The sequence below is a fragment of the Pinus tabuliformis genome, chromosome 1_2 (assembly GCF_031772625.1).
Source record: "Pinus tabuliformis cultivar Carrire ecotype Pingquan chromosome 1_2, CPIR1, whole genome shotgun sequence".
Lineage (NCBI taxonomy): Eukaryota > Viridiplantae > Streptophyta > Pinopsida > Pinales > Pinaceae > Pinus > Pinus tabuliformis.
This window is the reverse complement of record NC_142298.1, coordinates 565,328,017-565,346,203: the sequence shown is the minus strand read 5'-3', so window position 1 is coordinate 565,346,203 and position 18,187 is coordinate 565,328,017. Positions and strand designations below refer to the sequence as shown.

General features: G+C 39.0%; 1 protein-coding gene across 2 annotated transcripts in view; it reads right to left on the bottom strand.

Moving 5' to 3' along the window:
* The window catches only part of LOC149206862 (ribonuclease H2 subunit B), a 350,779-nt gene that overhangs the window by 123,368 nt on the left and 209,224 nt on the right, over nucleotides 1-18,187 (bottom strand). For both annotated transcript variants that reach the window (XM_089393809.1, XM_089393808.1), the window contains one exon: nucleotides 8,041-8,105. In XM_089393809.1, the coding sequence (XP_089249935.1) occupies nucleotides 8,041-8,105 (65 nt within the window). The remainder of the gene's footprint in view (nucleotides 1-8,040; nucleotides 8,106-18,187) is intronic.

The following is an 18,187-nucleotide window of genomic DNA, read 5'->3' as shown; positions in this document are numbered from 1 at the left end:
TAGCGCAGAGGTCAGAGAGGGAGCACTTGTCAACGACAGAGGGAGCTTCAGCATCAGGAGTGTTTCTACCCTGACAGAGATGTCAGAGTTGGGAGATCAGTTACTTACTTCTCAATAACTGAGTTGCAGTGCAGCAGTTAGCAGTGGCAGTGCTATGAGCAACGCGATGTAGCATGATGAGAGGGGATGCAGTGCAGATGTAGCAGTGGCAATGGCAGGGCCATGGGTAGCAATACATGATGCAGTAGTGCATAGGATGTTGGGCAACAGGCCTAGCATCAGCATAGGGACCAATGTCGAATGATCAGAGTGATACTCAGTGAGGAGTATTACTAGAGCACAATCCTCGCTAAGAGGGAGTGTTGATTTAGGGTAGCATCGGATGTGCTCTTGCCTTGAAAATTGGGGGAGGGGCTAAAGCACATGAGATCTCCAAGACCCAGAAATGGTTTGGGCAGAATCTAACCAATTTGGGAGATATTAAAATAATTAATATTTTTAATGGAGTCCCTAAGTTTTAATGTGAATTAATATAAAACTGAGTTAAAATGGTCCAAAAGCCATGGATCAAGCCAAATCTAATCTTAGACATTGATTAGGGACTTAATCTCGGTCATTGAATTGTCAACGAGAAAAGTATAAGAAGAGGTTTGAGGGTCAATTGGGGAACACATTGAGTTGGTCAAGAATTCGATTTTCTGGGGCAGGGCTTGCTGAGGAAATTGAAGGAGTGATCAGAGTTGCAACTAAGGGGCAGTGAATACAGTAGCAAAGAGGCAGAGATAGTATCAGGAGCATCAGCGCAAAACCCAGGAGAGGGTTGATGCAGAACCAACTAGAGGCCATGCAGAGCTAGCTAGAGGCCACGCAGAGGCAGTCAGGAGTTGCGCAGAGCCTAAGGAGGGCCAGCATGGGAGACGTAGAGACTCCAGAGGCTGACGCAGAGCCCGGAGAGGCTGACGCAAGGCCAAATACACTGACGCTGGGCCAGAGAGGCTGACGCAGACCCTAGAGGCTGACACTGGGACATTTCGTTGGGAAGATTGGAGCTAATATCTGTCTCCGACTGAAAGGTACTACTTCCGAGGGCATTCTCTGTTGGGTGAGCCATTTCTGGCACCCAGATTGTATTCTGAAACTGCTTAATAATAAAACCCTCTAATAGTTGCACCGGTTTTCCGCATTGGGTTTTTTCGGGGACATTAGTCCAAAAATAACTGTCACTTGTGTTCTTCTTTCTTTCAGTTGATGATTTGTATGTGTTGATATTGTACTTGTATTTATTTTCACTATTTACATGGTAAATAACTTGTTAAGTAAATGAACAAGTAGGAAGAAATAAATCAGATAGTACAAGAAAAATTTCTGACAGATAGACTCAGAAATTCCAACATATGTGCAAGCTGCCATTACCTTATGAACCTCCGTGTCTATGCTTCAACCCGGCATGACACGTATTTGTACATTTAATTCATTTATTTGGAGTGAACATGCACATCTCCTTATCGTTTTGCTTGCAGATTTTGATAGGCTTGTTTTGAGGCATTGATCTTGGTCTTGGAGGGCTGTTAGACAACTTTGAAGACTTGTACATATTTACATAAACTCATGAAGAGTTTCTATACACATGACATGACTCTTTGACATATAAATAAATCCTAAAGACATCAAGAAGAAGTCTTTCACCTAATTACACTTCTTGCTCATGAAACCCATGTAGCAAGATTACAAAACAATTTATTTCCTTTTATTACATCAAATACAAAGATCATGTCATTATGAAGACTGAACCTAGTTACACTTTCTCCAACACTGCACACTTCTCTTCTCTCCTCAATTTTGAGTATCTCTTTCTTGTGAAATTTGCTCTCCCAATGAAATCGATGTGTCTTTTACCTCTCCCTTGGGCTTCCTTTATAATTACTTATTGGGCTAGATCTCAAGCCCTATATCTCCTAAGTGATGAATGGCTAGGATTAGATCCTAAGACGCACTTTATATGAATGGTAGAGATTAGGTTTAACTCACTAAAGTAAATTAATTTACTTTTCATTAGAAAACCTTAGCTGAACAGCCAACATTAATTAATCAATTAATCAATGTGTTTTTACCAATGTTGCACAAAGCGCGATCGGGATTTAATCGGCGCCGGGAAAAAAGCGGAAAAAATCGACAAAAGCGGGAAAAAAGCGTTTGGCACAAAAATATTCATTTTTTTTCATTATTTTTCAATTTTTTTAATATCTAAACCATCTACAACATAAAATAAATACATTGACACATAAATATGATAAAAAAACTAATATATAAGATGTTTAATATCATTTCTAGCGCTAAAATCACACATAACATTGAATCATGTCCTGAATAGTAAGTCCTGAGTCCCAAGTCCAACTCAGCGTCAAAATATCAACAAAAAATATGATAATGTATCTCATCATGTCATAATGTCATATACAATAAAATGAAAGTCTAATCCTATTGATTTCCTCTGCCCCTCTTGCAAGAAAATGGCACAGCTTTCTCTTTCCCTCTAGATGTAGAAGTTGGTGCATGTGCTGGTGGAAATGGCAGTGGAGTCTGACGTGCTCTAGAAGCTGAAGAACTAGTAGTAGCAGCTACAGGAGGCTGAGGTGGACGGAGACCACGTCCTCTACTGGTGGTAGTGGTAGCCCGGGTAGCCCAGGTAGGCGGTGTCACCTCCTCCTCCTGCTCCTCCAACTCCTCCTCCTCCTGCTCCTGCTCCTCCTCCTCCTCCTCCTCCCCCTCCTCCTCCCCCTCATCCTGCACTAACCAATCCTCAGTGGGATCCATGAGAGGCCTCTCGGTCTCAACCCTCCATTCAGCAGTGGTGTCAATCCCATCCAATGAGATGGCTTCCGTATCAGGTGTCTTCTCTAGTTGTTTCACCCACAATCGAAGATTGTAGTAGACATAGACCATGTCATTAAGTCTATGGGACTCCAACCTGTACAAATTTCATGATATAATAAATTAATAATTAATAATTAATATTATAAAAAAAATATTGTTTAAAACTTTAATGAATTCAAAAATTTATTTGGAAATTTGCAATATTTTAAATGTTTAAGTGTTAACCTATTGCGCTTCTTGTTGTGTATTTTTTCAAATACACTCCAATTGCGCTCACATCCCGAGGAGCTGCATGTTTGGCTGAGGATGCGTACGGCAAGATTTTGCAAAAGGGGTACTCTGCCACCATACATCTTCCACCATGCGTCTACAACAAAATTACAAATAAAATTTTAAATAAACATAAGAAAAAAATGGAATTTGAAGAAACAATGAAATTTGAAACAAAGTTACAAAGTACATACTACAAACTAAAAAATACCTGGCATTTTAATCGTCCTATCAATGACAGCCATCTCAAAGCCAAATGTGCCACCTGACAACTTATATTGCTCAATTTGTCTAGAGATCTCCATACGTTCTTCTGGACACAGGTTAATAATCCTTCCACGACCTCAACATCAAAATTAAACCCACATGCATAAGAAAATGCAGGGTTCAGGAAAAGCCCAGCAGCATGAATGGGACGATGGAGTGTGTTGTTCCATCGCTCATCAATGACTTCCCATAGAAGGAGTTGTCTCTGAAACCCATCATCTCCCTTATCATCATAGTAGGACCGAATGGCTTCTTTGGCCCTGTCCATGGCTTCATACAAATAGCCCATTGCGGGCTTCTCACCATCAACCAACCGAAGAACCTTTACCAAAGGTTCTGTAACAGCGCACACCTCCTGCACTCCCGCCCAGAAGTCTTCCTGGTATGAAACTAGTCTGCAGACGGCCTCTCCTTCTGGTTTGCGGCTCATTGACGAAGCACGCCACTCCTCTGAAAGAAACATTCTCTTCAAATCCCACATAGAATTCAAGAGGAATTGAAGAGATATGAAACTCGTCGCAAACCGTGTAATGGCGGGGCGCACCAACTCTTTGTTGTTGGTGCATTTTCTCATCAAGCTAAGCACAGATGTGTGATTGTAAATAAATTTTGTGATGCTTTTTGATGAGTCAACAACCTCTTTGACAAAGGGAATTTTCCCTATGTCCTCTAACATCAAATCAATACAATGGGCAGCACAAGGTGTCCAAAATAAAGCAGGATGCCTGTCCATAAGCATTCTACCAGCAGCAACATAATTTGCAGCATTGTCCGTTATGACTTGGACAACATTTTCTGCACCCACCTCCAAAATAAACACATCCAGCAAATCACATAAAGTTCTTGCATCTTTGATTTGATGAGTTGCATCAACAGATTTGATAAACATAGTCCCCTTGGGACAACTAACCAAGAAGTTTATAAGGGTTCTCCCCTTTTGGTCAGTCCAACCATCTGACATAACAGTGCATCCTGTTTGTGCCCATGATGCCCTAAAATCCTCCAATCTTTGGGTGCAGTCACGCTTTTCATCTTGAAGAAGCCGGCCTCTGAAATCATGAAGAGAAGGGATTTTGTACCCCGGGCCAACACTGGCAATAGCATCAACAATAGGTTGGAAAAATGGATTATTCCTTATAATGCTGAAAGGAATATCACTCCAGAGGAGAAATTTTGTCATCAACTTGTCAGCTTGTTCTTTTTCAGTTCTTTTTAGCATTGAACCAATAGTTGGTTGTGAACCAGGTGTGGTTCGAGGAACAAAATATGATGATGCAGCTACCGGATTGACTGACGCTGCAGTAGAACCAGTGCCACTTGGCCCACTTCCTTCAACTGACCTTTTTAGTTGCCTTTTGAGTTCTTCTTTGGCCTCTCTAGTGTGCTCTAATTCTCCCAATGCTCTCATGGCTTTTTGGATAATTTCAGCATTTGTATTTAGACAGGGCCCCACATCATGTCCAGGGATTTGTGCAAGGTGGAACTTCAACCTGTACACCCCCCCGAATATTTCCTTTCCACACAACTTGCAATACAAGTTTTGTCTATCATTCGGAGTTTTAGGGTCACCATATTCCCAGAAAGGATCCAATTTCCTTGGCATGTTTGTTTTTGAATTTTGAATTTGCAAACCTATGGAAAAATAAGGATTAGGAAATAGGAATTTAGGATTACATAATACAAATTACAATTTAGCATTTACAAAATTACAAGTTAATTATTTCCAAAATCCCAATTTCTAAACCCAAGTTACCCAACCAAATGCCAATGGCAAATGCCAAAAAACAATGAAAATTCAAAAAAAATAAACAATGTTTAAAAAAAATGAGAAAATAAAAATAAAAAATTGGTTCTCATAGTCATAACAAATTACCCATCCCAAATCAATGAAAATTTTCAAAAAATTCTTTAAAAACAATGAAAACCAAAGTTTTTATAGAAGCAAAACCAAAAAAAATTAATCTACATACCTCTTTTATGGACAAATTGGTGATCTTGGCTTGGATTCCTCCTAAAAACGCTTGGATTCGCTCCCAAATCCGACGGAAACCCTTCAGCTCCTCTCCCTCACCTCTTCTCCTCCTCCTCCGCGCGGACAGCACAATGAATAAAAAAAAAAATCGATTTTGCATATAAAAAGCCCGCTGCCCGCGCCTCTGCCGATTTTTTCATTAAAAATCGCGATTTTTTCAAAAAATCGCGATTTTTTCGATAAAAATCGGTATAAAAAAAAAGTGGCGATTTTTACGGATAAAAATCGCGATTTGATCGAGCAGAGGAAAAAATCGCGATTTTATCGTGATTTTAACAACACTGGTTTTTACTAAGTTAGACTTAAAAAAGAGATCATAAAAGTCACTTACTCAACATAAGCAAGTACCTAAGAAGGCATTTGGACATCTTCTACATGCTGGACACGTAGCCTATGCAGAAGCACCTGTCCAACAACTCAAAAATAATCTGCATGGCTGTCAACTGTCCTATGGTTTGAAAATACAGAATGCATTAAGGTTTGGTATCATCTTCTGAGTACACATTTCATGATCTATGGTTTGTATTATACATCATTCTGGCAGCATTATCCTTACGTGATATTCAGATTCACTTCGTTAAAAACAAAATACTCTTGACATGGCTAAGATAACTTGTGTGAAAGCATGGCATAATCATATTTTTATTTCTGAGTTCATATATTTAAGATCACTGTATCACTGTATATTGGACAATACGTATGCTAGCCAGATTTCACACTTTTTCATGCGATCTTATGTATTGGTATCCTCTAAATGGATTGAAATTTACTGTTGATAAGTATTTGAATGGTTTTTTAATTCCATATGTGAGCAACAAATTTGATTCCTTCTTTTGACTTTGATAAAATTGTAGATGAAAGCAGATTTTATTTTCTCTGCAAGCAGTACTGTGCTTTTCGATCTATGGGTTTCTAATATATGTACTGTATTGCTCTCTTTCCAACATATGATTTTCAGAATTTATGTTATTTTCTTTCATTTTTTCATTTTGAACATTACATGGTTAATGGCTTTATATTGATGTTACAGTTTTATGGATAATTAATAAATATTGCACCACATATATAATATTATCATCTTGAAAAAACTTCAGTCCACAGGATCTATTAATAAGTATGTTCTCTCATTAACACAGCAGCATTCTCTTGTTTGACATTATACATTTGATCATTCTCTGCTGAGCTATATAAACATTGCAAACATTTTTTTACACTTTAATCTAAGCCGCCATTTGGGTTCACTTTCCCTCTTGAGAAGCTTTCTCATCATGAAACTTGGACCAGCACCCTTCAAATGGAGTTAGTTAAGTAGATTTAGTCCTACACTATTTTCCTTCCCTTTACCAAAGATAAGTCTATGATTAGCTCGAGAAATCCCCCTTAGTTTGTTTTTGCTAAGACTAAAGAGTGGAGTGAGTTACTGACACATAGTGACTTACTTGGTAGTATCCTTAGGCCCTCCCACAAGTCAGGGTAGGACTTTTCCTCTGAGGAGTGTCTAAACAATAATAGTACCCATCAGCACCAATTACAGAACCTAACCTCATAGGGACATCAAGAAGTGAGACACACAACAGACATAGCCAGCCAAGGGGCTCAACCCCAAGGCCTCCCACATGAAGCTCAAAGCGGTCAACCACTCAAGCTAGGCCATTAGGATTTCTTATAAAACTTGTGGTGAAACCAAAAGGATGCTTCCCGACATTCATGAATAGCATCCTTAGTAAACCCATTGGCATAGACTAGTGTATCTAACCCACGAGGATTTGAACCACGCACCTGCTAGCATGGGGCTAGCCAAATGCCCAACAACTTTGGTGGGAGCCAATTGAGCAAAACCCCTTGGGGTAATATTTTATGTACACAGTCGATCAACTAGGTTTTCTCCCAATTCCAGTCTGATTCATGATTTTTGGGACCACTGGTTCAGTTCTGGTTCTGATTCTGATAACAATGATTCCATCAACTAGCAAAATTTATGCATAATATTGTATTTCTAACCACCATAGTTGTAAGTGGATAAGTAAGATGGGCATATAAGGGTAACCTTGGCATTTATATCAAAATTTAAATAGGATAACAAAGGCATAAAATCCAATATTTCCTGGTTTTGTGGTTCAAGAATGTATTCTATGCAGAAAAAAGCTGCCATGCATGTTAGCTCCATTTTTATGACACTGACATTATAAATTGCGCTCGCATGCACATATGATTAACAGTTATTTTTTAAATATTCAGACAAGCTTCATTTTTCAGTTATTCATAAATGCATCTAATATGCGGTGTACTTCTGAACGTTGTTATATGATAGTCTTGTGGCATTTTGTATTTACCTCCTACAAATTAAATGCACTTGTGACTGAATGTATAACTGACAAGCACCCAAATAAAAAGCTTAAACCAACAAGAAAAGCATGTTGCTTTGCAATTATTATTTTGCTACAAGTATATAAAATTGCAATAGTTTATTAACATCAAAATGCTAGCTATTTCTATCACCTTTTGATATTATGCAAAACTGAGGCGTGTTCCCAAATATACAATTTGGTAATTTTACAAAAAGATTACAGATAACAGGAAGTTGTGAAGAGGAACACCTTGCAGCACAGCCAGGCCAAAAGCTTGCAATCATCCAGCCTATAAAACTTCAGCAATCCAATTTCTGCGTCCATTTATTATTGTAAGTGATTAGAACAACTATAGACATTGGCATATTTAGTGAACAATATACATATAGAAGAGCTATATTTAATGCATGCTACCTTTAACAATGTTACAAACACTGAAATGGTAAATCCATAATCAAGAAATCAACCCAAAAGGGCAACTTGCAATTAAAAACAAAACAATAATAACCATCTGCTTCAAAAATAATCATCGATTTGGTTCTCATCAAAACAGGTGGCTGTGCCATATATCCAATTGGAACCATATGAAGAGAGAAACTAAGAATACCAAACTTGGACAATAATAAAAAATAAAATAAAAAACCAAGCTCAAATAAATTTCTTCATATTCCACTATCACTGATATGTTAGGGAAAACTAGTACCATGCAGGAAGTAAAATAACAAACTAAAGAGTGCACTGAAACAAGAAATACTCAAATTCAATTCTAGACCTTCAGATAGTCATGCTCACTTGGACCTTTTAACGTTCAAATAGATGCTAGGTGCTCTCAAGATTGCAGACATGCATCAAAATTGCTTAACTTTTGGTAATGTGCTATGTAGAAGTCTTTCATTGTGGAATATGGTGATGGAAGTAGCCACAACATTACTCTTCCGGATTAAAAATTATTTCTTCCAGTTCTTTCCTCGATTTATTACAATATAAATTAGTAAATTATAAATTTATTGGTAATAATTTCTATTGTTAATTTATTTTTAATTTTCTTTATCCTTATTTTATGGCTTTTTAGATTTTACATTATTATTTCTGTTTACCAACTAAAGTTATATTTTGAATATAATTAAATTATTTATTTTCGTTTGTTGGGAATTAGCCATTGCATCTCTACTATATTTATTCTTGCTTTGGTTCGAGCTATCCATCTCTATCCTGAAGATGAACCACAGTAAGTGGTTCGAAAAATGTTGACCCAAAAATCTATATGTGATCGATCCAGAAGAAACTCGACATATTACTCTAAATTGTTATGAACTAAATCATGTGAAATTTTCCTTTTCCATTTATGTGTATTGATTATATGTTACTTTGTCTTTCCATATTCTATGTTAGTTTGAATGGTTTAATTTTTTTCTGTACATTGCTCCTTTTGTGAATCTGTATCATTGGATCAGTTTCCTTTAGCAACGTTTTTCTAACTTTGTTGTGTTTTGTTTTACATTTTCTCTCCCTCTTTTACTCATTATCCTGTAAAATGGTAGCAGAATGGAAACGCAAGTAAATGGCCTCCAGACTAAAATTTTATTATGACTTAACAACGATTTTGCACACAGCTCACAGATCAAAACAGCTCTAATAGCACTTGTGATGTATCTAACAATACTCACTAGGAGCCATCATTAAATTACAACAAAAGGGATAAATCCAAGCAGTTCATGAAGGATAAAATATTATAAATCAATATGAAAGTGATGATTACAATTGAACAATGTGTTCTCTTTATTAACATTTAATCGATAAGCTCTGATGTATAGTTGAGACCCTGGCAATGGAGCCAAATTATATATATATTAAGGATAAGGTATCCTATTAACATCCACTTAAACCAGTGTAGCTTGTTGGATATGTGTTAACACAGGGAAACCAAGTCCAGGAGGTCAAACACCTCCTCTCTTGCCAACACACAAGCTCTACCCCCATCTAGGTTTGAACTTGTGTTGTTTGAATGGAAGCACCCCATCCAAACCTATATATATATATATATCACAACATTATTTATCCAAATCACATGTGAATATTAAATTGAAAGAAGGATATTATTTTCTCCAAATTATTTAGATAGCGAAGTTTATTGAAAACCAATAAGCAACTTACCATGAATTCGGGTCATACTATTGACAGCTTCCAGGTCACTTTCATCTTATAATGATTGGCGGCCCCTATCGACTAGTGGACCAGAACATCTCGCTTTCAAGGAGGCAATGGGGATTTGACTTCCCCTAGTGGTATCATGATCCATTCGTTAGGTATCTTAACATAAAGACTTTCAATTACTTTCTTGTTCCTAGGTCAATGTCCGATTGTTTAATGACGACACACTATAAATCCGTTGGCAATATGCCTATGTTGGTTCAAATCCAGCTTGACCCAACCAATATCATCAATACAAATCTATTGGCATGGTTATATTCATGCCAATCATGGATGAAAAGATATATCCAAGTTACTACATATATAGTTAGAGATCTTACAATAACACCTGAAATACCTACTTTGGAATGTCATTGGTCTCACCCAATTTGGTTTGTCCAAGAGGAATATATGGTCACTTTAAAAAACATTCCATTTTTATTCTCTCAAGAGAGACCGAGCTTGGACAAACAATATCTTCATCACTTTCACCCTATCAATGTCAAATTTTGAACTTGTAACACCCTCTAAAGTCTACTTTTGCTTGCAATTGGACCTCAAAACCTTCAAATATATATGTTTTAGTAAACCCTACTAATTTTAGCATGGTTTCTTAATTGGATCGAAACCATAAGATGCACACATTGTATGTCCAAGATTCTTATCCTAGAGTTGAAATTTTCACCACTAATTGCACAACATTTTCTATTGGGAGTGTTGATTTTGGGTAGCATCAGATGTGCTCTAGCTCCGAAATTTTGTGGAGGGGCTAGAACACATGAGATCTCCAAGACCCAGAAATCGTTTGGAGAAATTCCACCCGGATATTATTATATTAAAATAATTAATATTTTTCATGGGGTTCCTAAGTCTAAACTTAGGAAAATAAAAATATTAATAGGTATTAATGAAAATATGAGCGAGAAGCTTTTAAGAGACGAGGATCAAGTCTAATTTAATCTTAGTCGTTGATTAGAGACTGCATCTCAGTTGTTGATTCATCACCAGGAAAAGTATAAATGGAGGCTTGGGGTCAGTTGGAGAATACACACAGAGAGATTGAGGAAATCAATTTTCTAAGGTGAGAAGTTCTCAGGAGGGAAATCGATTGGGGAGATCTTGCAGTTGAGGGGCAGTGATAGTTCGGGAATACAGACAGAGAGGCGAAGAGAAGCTTGTGGAGGCAGCGCAGTAGCCGGGAGAGCTGACGTTGGGCCAGTCTAGGCCCACGCAGCCTTGACGCAGAGCCAGGAGGGCCAGCGCAAAGGAAGAGTTGCCTTCCACGCAAAAAGTTGGGGAACTTCCGGAACAGTCGAGAATGCTGACACAGTGGGCAGAAGTGTTGATGCGTAGCCTCAAAGAGCTCCACGCAGTTACTGCGAAGGGGCAGCGAAGTTGTAGCCGGGGCCAACTAGTTTTGCTGCCAGATCAGTCGGATTCTGCCGGGTAAAGTGAGGTAAAACTCACTCAGGTTCTCTTCCATTGTATTTCTCTGTAACTGGTTTGCCGGGAGGGCAACCAGCGTTTGTATTCAGAACTTCTTCTTAATAATAGAAAACCCTCAGAGTTGTTGCACTGGTTTTCCTGCATTGGGTTTTTCCGGAGAAGTTTAGTCCAAGAATAAGTGTGTCCTTTGCATGATTGTCTTGATCTGTATAGTGGTGTAGGCTGCAGTGTATTTACATTAATATTTTCTGAACATTTCTGAAAATAACTTGTTAAATGAAGAATAAAAGTAGGTGATGTAAATCTGAAAATAACATGGTATCAGAGTGATTGCAGATCAAGGAGGACTGAAGCCATCAGCGAAAGGATAGAGGAAAATCTGTGTCGAAGACAGTTGTCCAGAGAGACAGCGCAATTTCTGGCCGAACGAGCAGAGGAGGGGTGACGCAGTCACCAAGGGAGGTTCACGCAGAGCTTGCGTCAGCCTGATTGGGTGACATTGTTGTTGTTGACTCGTGGTAGCATCGAATGTGCTCTAGCCATGAAAATTGGTGGAGATGCTAAGGCACATAAGATCTCCAAGACCCAGAAATGGTTTGGGGAAATTCCACCCGGTTGGAGAGATATTAAAATAATTAATATTTTTAATGGGGTTCCTAAGTCTAAACTTAGGAAAATTAAAATATTAATGGGTATTAATATAAAACTGGGTGAGAATGTTCTAAATGACATGGATCAAGCCAAATTTAATCTTAGCCATTGATTAAAGACTTAATCTTGACTGTTGAAGACTCAACAGGAAAAGTATAAGAGGAGGCTTGAGGGTTAGTTGGAGATACACCAAGATTGATTAGCCAGTTCGATTTTCTGGAGCGGGGCTTGCTGAGAAAATTTGAACAAGTGATCTGTTGCAGCGAGGGGCAATGAATACATAACAAAGAGGCAGGGATAGTCCTGAGGGTCAGCACAGTGACAGTAGAGGTTGATGCAGAGGCAGCTAGAGACTGTGGAAAGGTTGAGGGGCCTGCGTGGGTGACGCAGAAGGCCAGAGAGCTGACGCAGAGGGCCAGAGTGTTGATGTAGAGGGCCAGAGGACTGACACAAAGGCTTCAAGGGCTAATATGAAGCTAGCAGGGCTAACGCAGGGCCAAGAGGCAGCGCTGGGTGATTTTTTGTGGGGGAGACTAGAGCTAAGAGGCTGAATATCTGTCTCCGAGAAGAGGTATTACTGTCGTGTAACAATCTCTGTTGGGTGAGCCATTTCGGCACCCTAGTTGTACTCAAGAAATATACATAATAATAAACGCCTCAGAACTGTTGCACTAGTTTTCCTGCATTGGATTTCTCCAGGGACAATTGTCCAAAAATAACGGTGTCCCTTGTGTGTTTGTTTCAATATTTCAGTTGATGATATGTATATGAGTTAAGGTTGCATTTGTGTTTATTTCAGTGTTTATATTTATAAATAACTTGTTAATGGAATAAACAAGCAGGAGAATAAACCAAATAATGCAGTAAGGGTTTCTAACGTGTCAGACTTAGAAATTACAACAGTTGTTGCAAAGGGCAGTGCAGTGATTACTGAGCCAACGCAAAGACTGTTGAGTCTCGTTTTTCTGGTTGCTGAGGCTAGAGGTGCAACACAGACTTCATCTGGAGTTGTTGGTGGGGTGTTGATTCTGTTGGTGTAGAACAGTACCTATTGGGACAGAAGCAAAGTAGAGGGAACCAGTGCCTCAGAAGATTTCTTGCCAAGAAATCTAGATTGAGTGCTGAGCAGCAGCAAAGAGAGATCAGATGGGTGGTTCAACAGTTGTTGGCAGAACGATTTCCATGAAGGAAATCAAATTTCAGAGGGAGCTTGTTCCTTAGAGGATTTCTAGCGCCAAAGAAATCCAGATCCGAGTTTTGCTGGGGCAACAACGAAAGAGAGAGAAGAGTACCTGTTTGACACTCATTTAAGCAAAGATGGCAGTTAATGGACTGAGGGATCAAGACAGATTGGATGGAGCATCCAACATTGTCATCTAGAAGGCCAAGATCCTGGCAGTTTTGGACAAAAATCACATTAAGGGTTATGCCTTGAAGATGGTTGTTGTTCCGGTTGATGTTGATCCTCTCAAGAAGTACAAGGAGGCTCAGGCAAAAGCGAAGTGCATGATCTTGGATGAGGTCAAGGATCATGTGATCCCACATATTGCTGAGAAGGACACAACAAGGGAAATGTGGGAGGCCTTGACCACTTTGTGCGATGGAACTTCTATTCAACGGAAGATGTTGCTTGAGAGTCAGCTGAGACAGTATCAGATGTAGAAGTGAGAAGAAATCGACCCCTTCCTTCTAAGGTTGCAAGGGATCCGAGACCAACTAACTTTCGTAGGGTCTACACCAGATCCTGAATTCATGGTTAGGACTGCCCTCAATGCAGTCACTGAACACTGGGAAACATTTGTCCAGAGCATCTTGGGCAGGGCTTCTCTCCCCAGTTGGGAGGAGAGGTGGGCAGCTCTTCGACAGGAAGAAATCAGACAGTTGACCAAGACGAGAAGCAGCACATCTTGGGCAGGGCTTCTCTCCCCAATTGGGAGGAGATGTGGGCAGCTCTTTGACAGGAAGAATTCAGACGGTTGACCAAGATGGGAAGAAGTGGAAAAAAGATCAGAGCCAAGAAGGAGGAAGAGGAGGATGCAACTCTCGCATCAGCGGGACAACAAGGGTAGCAAAAGAGGAAAAATAAATATATATCCAAAGTCAGATGCTTCAGATGTGGAGAAATGGGTCATTTAGCCACACAGTGCCCTCGGAAGAAGGGCAAAGAAGAGAAGTCTGACTCAAAGGTTGCTCCAGCACAAGCTAACAAAGAGGGCGATGATGATGATTGTGCCATGAGTGCTCCTGCACCTCTAGAAAGAGGTGGGGTGATATTGAGTTGTAGTCGACAGGACTACAATATGGGGGCAAGATCCTTGAGGTGCCCAAACTCTTGGATCACATATGGCTACGGAGCCCTTAATGACAGCAACAGAATGAGAGTCAGTTGGTGCGTGGGATGATGGAGTGACAGTGGCAGAGCTAGAGCGACAAAATCTGAAGCAGCGCAGTAGAGTGTTGCAACAATGCGGGAGACACAGAACAGATACAACAGCAGTGCAATAGCATTAGAGGGTAAGCACAAATTAGCAGTAGAGGTAGCTTCAGCATCACGGGGCATCCAGACTGACCAACATGTCAGCTTTTGGCTGGCTTTTCAGTTGCTTACTTCTCAGCAACTAAGTTGCAATGCACCAGTTAGCAGTGGCAGTGGTATGGGCAGCATGATGCAGCATATTGAGAGGGAGTTGTAGTACAGATGTAGCAATGACAATGGCAGTGTCATGGGCAGCAATACAGGTTGCAACAGCACAGTGGATGAGGGGCAACAAGCCAAGCATCAGCAGTGCAGAGGACCGATGCAGTAGATCAGTTTGATACTTCTACTCGGAAGTATTGCTAGAGCACATTCCTCGCTAAGAGGGAGTGTCGATTTTGGGTAGCATCGGATGTGCTCTAGCTCCTAAATTTTCTGGAGGGGCTAGAACACATGAGATCTCCAAGACCCATAAATCGTTTGGAGAAATTCCACCTGGATTGTATTTTATTAAAACAATTAATATTTTTAATGGGGTTCCTAAGTCTAAACTTAGGAAAATAAAAATATTACTAGGTATTAATGAAAATATGGGTGAGAAGCTTCTAAGAGAGGAGGATCAAGTCTAATTTAATTTTAGCCGTTGATTAGAGCCTTAATCTCGGTCGTTGATTAATCAACAGGAAAAGTATAAATGGAGGCTTGGGGTCAGTTGGAGAATACACACAGAGAGATTGAGGAAATTGATTTTCTAAGGTGAGAAGTTCTCAGGAGGTAAATCCTAGAATCCTCTTAGCCCTTCCTAGAGGGCCTACCACATTGCTTTTGAAGCAAGCAAGCAATCTAATTGAGCCTCTCTTGTGAATAGGCCTTGAGAATCGCTTTCTGTCCATTTATACATCCATCCTCCCTAGTGATTCCCCTATATCAGGTCTTCTACCATCGGTGAAAGTTCGTAAAGAGCAAGGAGCCTTATATGAGGTGAGAGTGGGCTATCACTCCATTGTTGCCCCTTAACCTAGTAGTTGCTCTACAGGATCCCCTCCTAGGACCCCTACTAGTTTGAGCGATAACATCTCCCATTCTAGATTGAGAAATCAAGTACCCTTTGTTTAAATTTGTAACTAGGTTCGGTCTTCATAAATGTATTTGAAATGTACTTATCAAAAGAATAAAGAAAATATTTTTATTATTATTATTATGACTTATTAAAGTATGGGTTTCATACTTGGGTCATCATGTTTTAAGTCAAAGTCCCCATTGAGGACTTCTAGGATTTATTCTGAGTCATTAGAGTCATTGTACATTATTATAGACCCTTCCTAGGCTTTCGAATCATGTAAAAAGAATTTTTTTTGGTCAAAAATGAAATTTGTTTCCTCCACACCAAGTCAGTGTCAAGACAAGTAATTCGACCTCCCTAGAAGGCTATAAATAAAAGGCAGTTTAAATTCATTTGGAGTATCTCATTCTATCTCACACAGTTGGATTTCTATAGCTAGAAGCTGGAAAAGTGTGAAATTGAGAAAGGGCTAGAAAAAGCGCTAGAAAGAAGTGTGAATTTCTGGAAGGAGATAGAAGATCTCAAGATCAAAATTTTGGGACAACTCTCACTCAGTTCTGAGGTGTATCAAGGGAGATCGAAGTCTTTCTAGTTTGGTCGAAGTTGTTGCTGCTACTGCTACTGGGTCGAAGCTGTTGTTGATGTTGCTAGGTCGAAGTTGCTTTGGAAGGGCTATCATCTGCAAGAAACATTGAGCGCTGACTTGGTGTGGAGGAAGTCTCTGTTTGAGTCTAGAGTCTTGGATTATCTCGAGAAACTATTGAAGGAAGAATTGTTGACTGGGATTTCCCCTAGATAGGGGTTTTTCCCTAGCTATCCACCTACATCTATTGTACTTGTGTTATTGTTTTTGTAATTGTTTGATGGACTAAAAGATAAAAGAAGAACATAAAGGTTAAAGAATCACAAGTAATTATCTATATAAGAAAATATTTCTGCCTTTCTAATTTTCTAACATTGTTTCAAAGCTAAGGTGAAGGAGGAAAAAGGCACTCTTGAATATCTACTAGAAGAAGCCCAAAGGATTGATCAAGGGATCATATAAGGAGCTCTTATAAGAGAAGAAGCTCACTATCTTCAAGGACAATGTCTAACACAATAAAGAGTGAGAACAAGTTGGAAGGAGCATCAAACTACAGGTCTTGGAAGAAGAGAATTGACCTCATTCTTGAAAAGAACAAGGTCTTGGATGTGGTCAAAGGAAAGGTGAAGAAACCTACCGAAGAATCCAGTGATGCAGACAAGGTGAAGTATAGAGAATTGGAGATATTGGCTATGACACTGATGGTAGAAAGCATAAAGGACAATCTTGTCCCATACATTTCCAATATAGACCATGCTCAAGAAATGTATGAAGCATTGTCAAAATTATTCACTATCAAAAATATTGGTCAAGTAGCAAGCTTGAAGAATGAGTTAAGGACTACTAAGATGACAAATGATGATATTGTGGCTTCCTTCTTTGTGAGGATATCTAGGATTAGAGATGAACTTCAAGCCATAGATGAAATTGTACCAAAAAAAGAGCTAGTAATCACTGCACTATTGGGATTGCCACCTACTTGGCGTTCTTTTGCTTTAGGTCTCAATAGTTGGAAAGAAGCTCCTAGCTTTGAACAATTACAGAATGCTTGCACCCAAGAAGAAATGAGAATTTTTTTAGTATCCAACAACGAAGAAGAGAAGGTTTCAAATGCATACTCTGCTTCTCACAAGAAAGGTTACTCCAAGAAGTCAAGAGGGCCAACAAGGAAGGTTGATATGTCCAAGATAAAATGATACCAATGCCACAATATGTGTCACTATAAGAGTGACTGTCTTGACAATCCGAAGAACAAGAAAAGAAGCAAAGATCAAGCCAATGTTGTTGAAGAAGGATCTCCAAAGAAGACTAAGCCCGAAGAACTAGATATAAGGGACTTACATTACTAAGTCCTTTAATTTAAGCATTAGTTCTTTCATTTTGATTTGTAGTTTTTAGGTTTAACATATTTTGGAAAAACATTTTTTATTTTTGTTCTTAACATTATAGGTATCCCTCAAGCTTGGAGGGAGCCCTCACCAACCTCCAAAGATAGGTATCTCATTACCAGTTTCATTTTTGGTTTGTCTTACTTATCTAGTTTCGATTGCATTAAATACTAATCACATTTCTACTCCTATTTTCCTTGTTTAGGAAAACTTGTTGAAGACTCAAAGAAGAAGACCTCATAAAACAAAGCATTGGAATTACAGGGTTTGTTAAGAAACAAGAGGTATGTTTTGAATTACAAGTTTTGGTCTCTACATATTCATTCTTGATAAACTATTACTAACATCTTTGTGTCTAGCTTTCCTGAATCTTAAAGATTCTTGATTCGCTGATTCATTATTAGATAAATCTACCCTCCTCATATCTTTGATTATTCGTATGGAAACCTAGAAAGGTTCGTTGTGAAAACCCTAACTTAAGTGTATGTCGATAATAATGTGTGAAACCCTAGCCTACTTAGGGTTATTATCTAGTGAATATGCTTGATGCTTTGATGATGTCATGTTTGGGGTTTTGGTATGGTTATGGAAACCCTAGC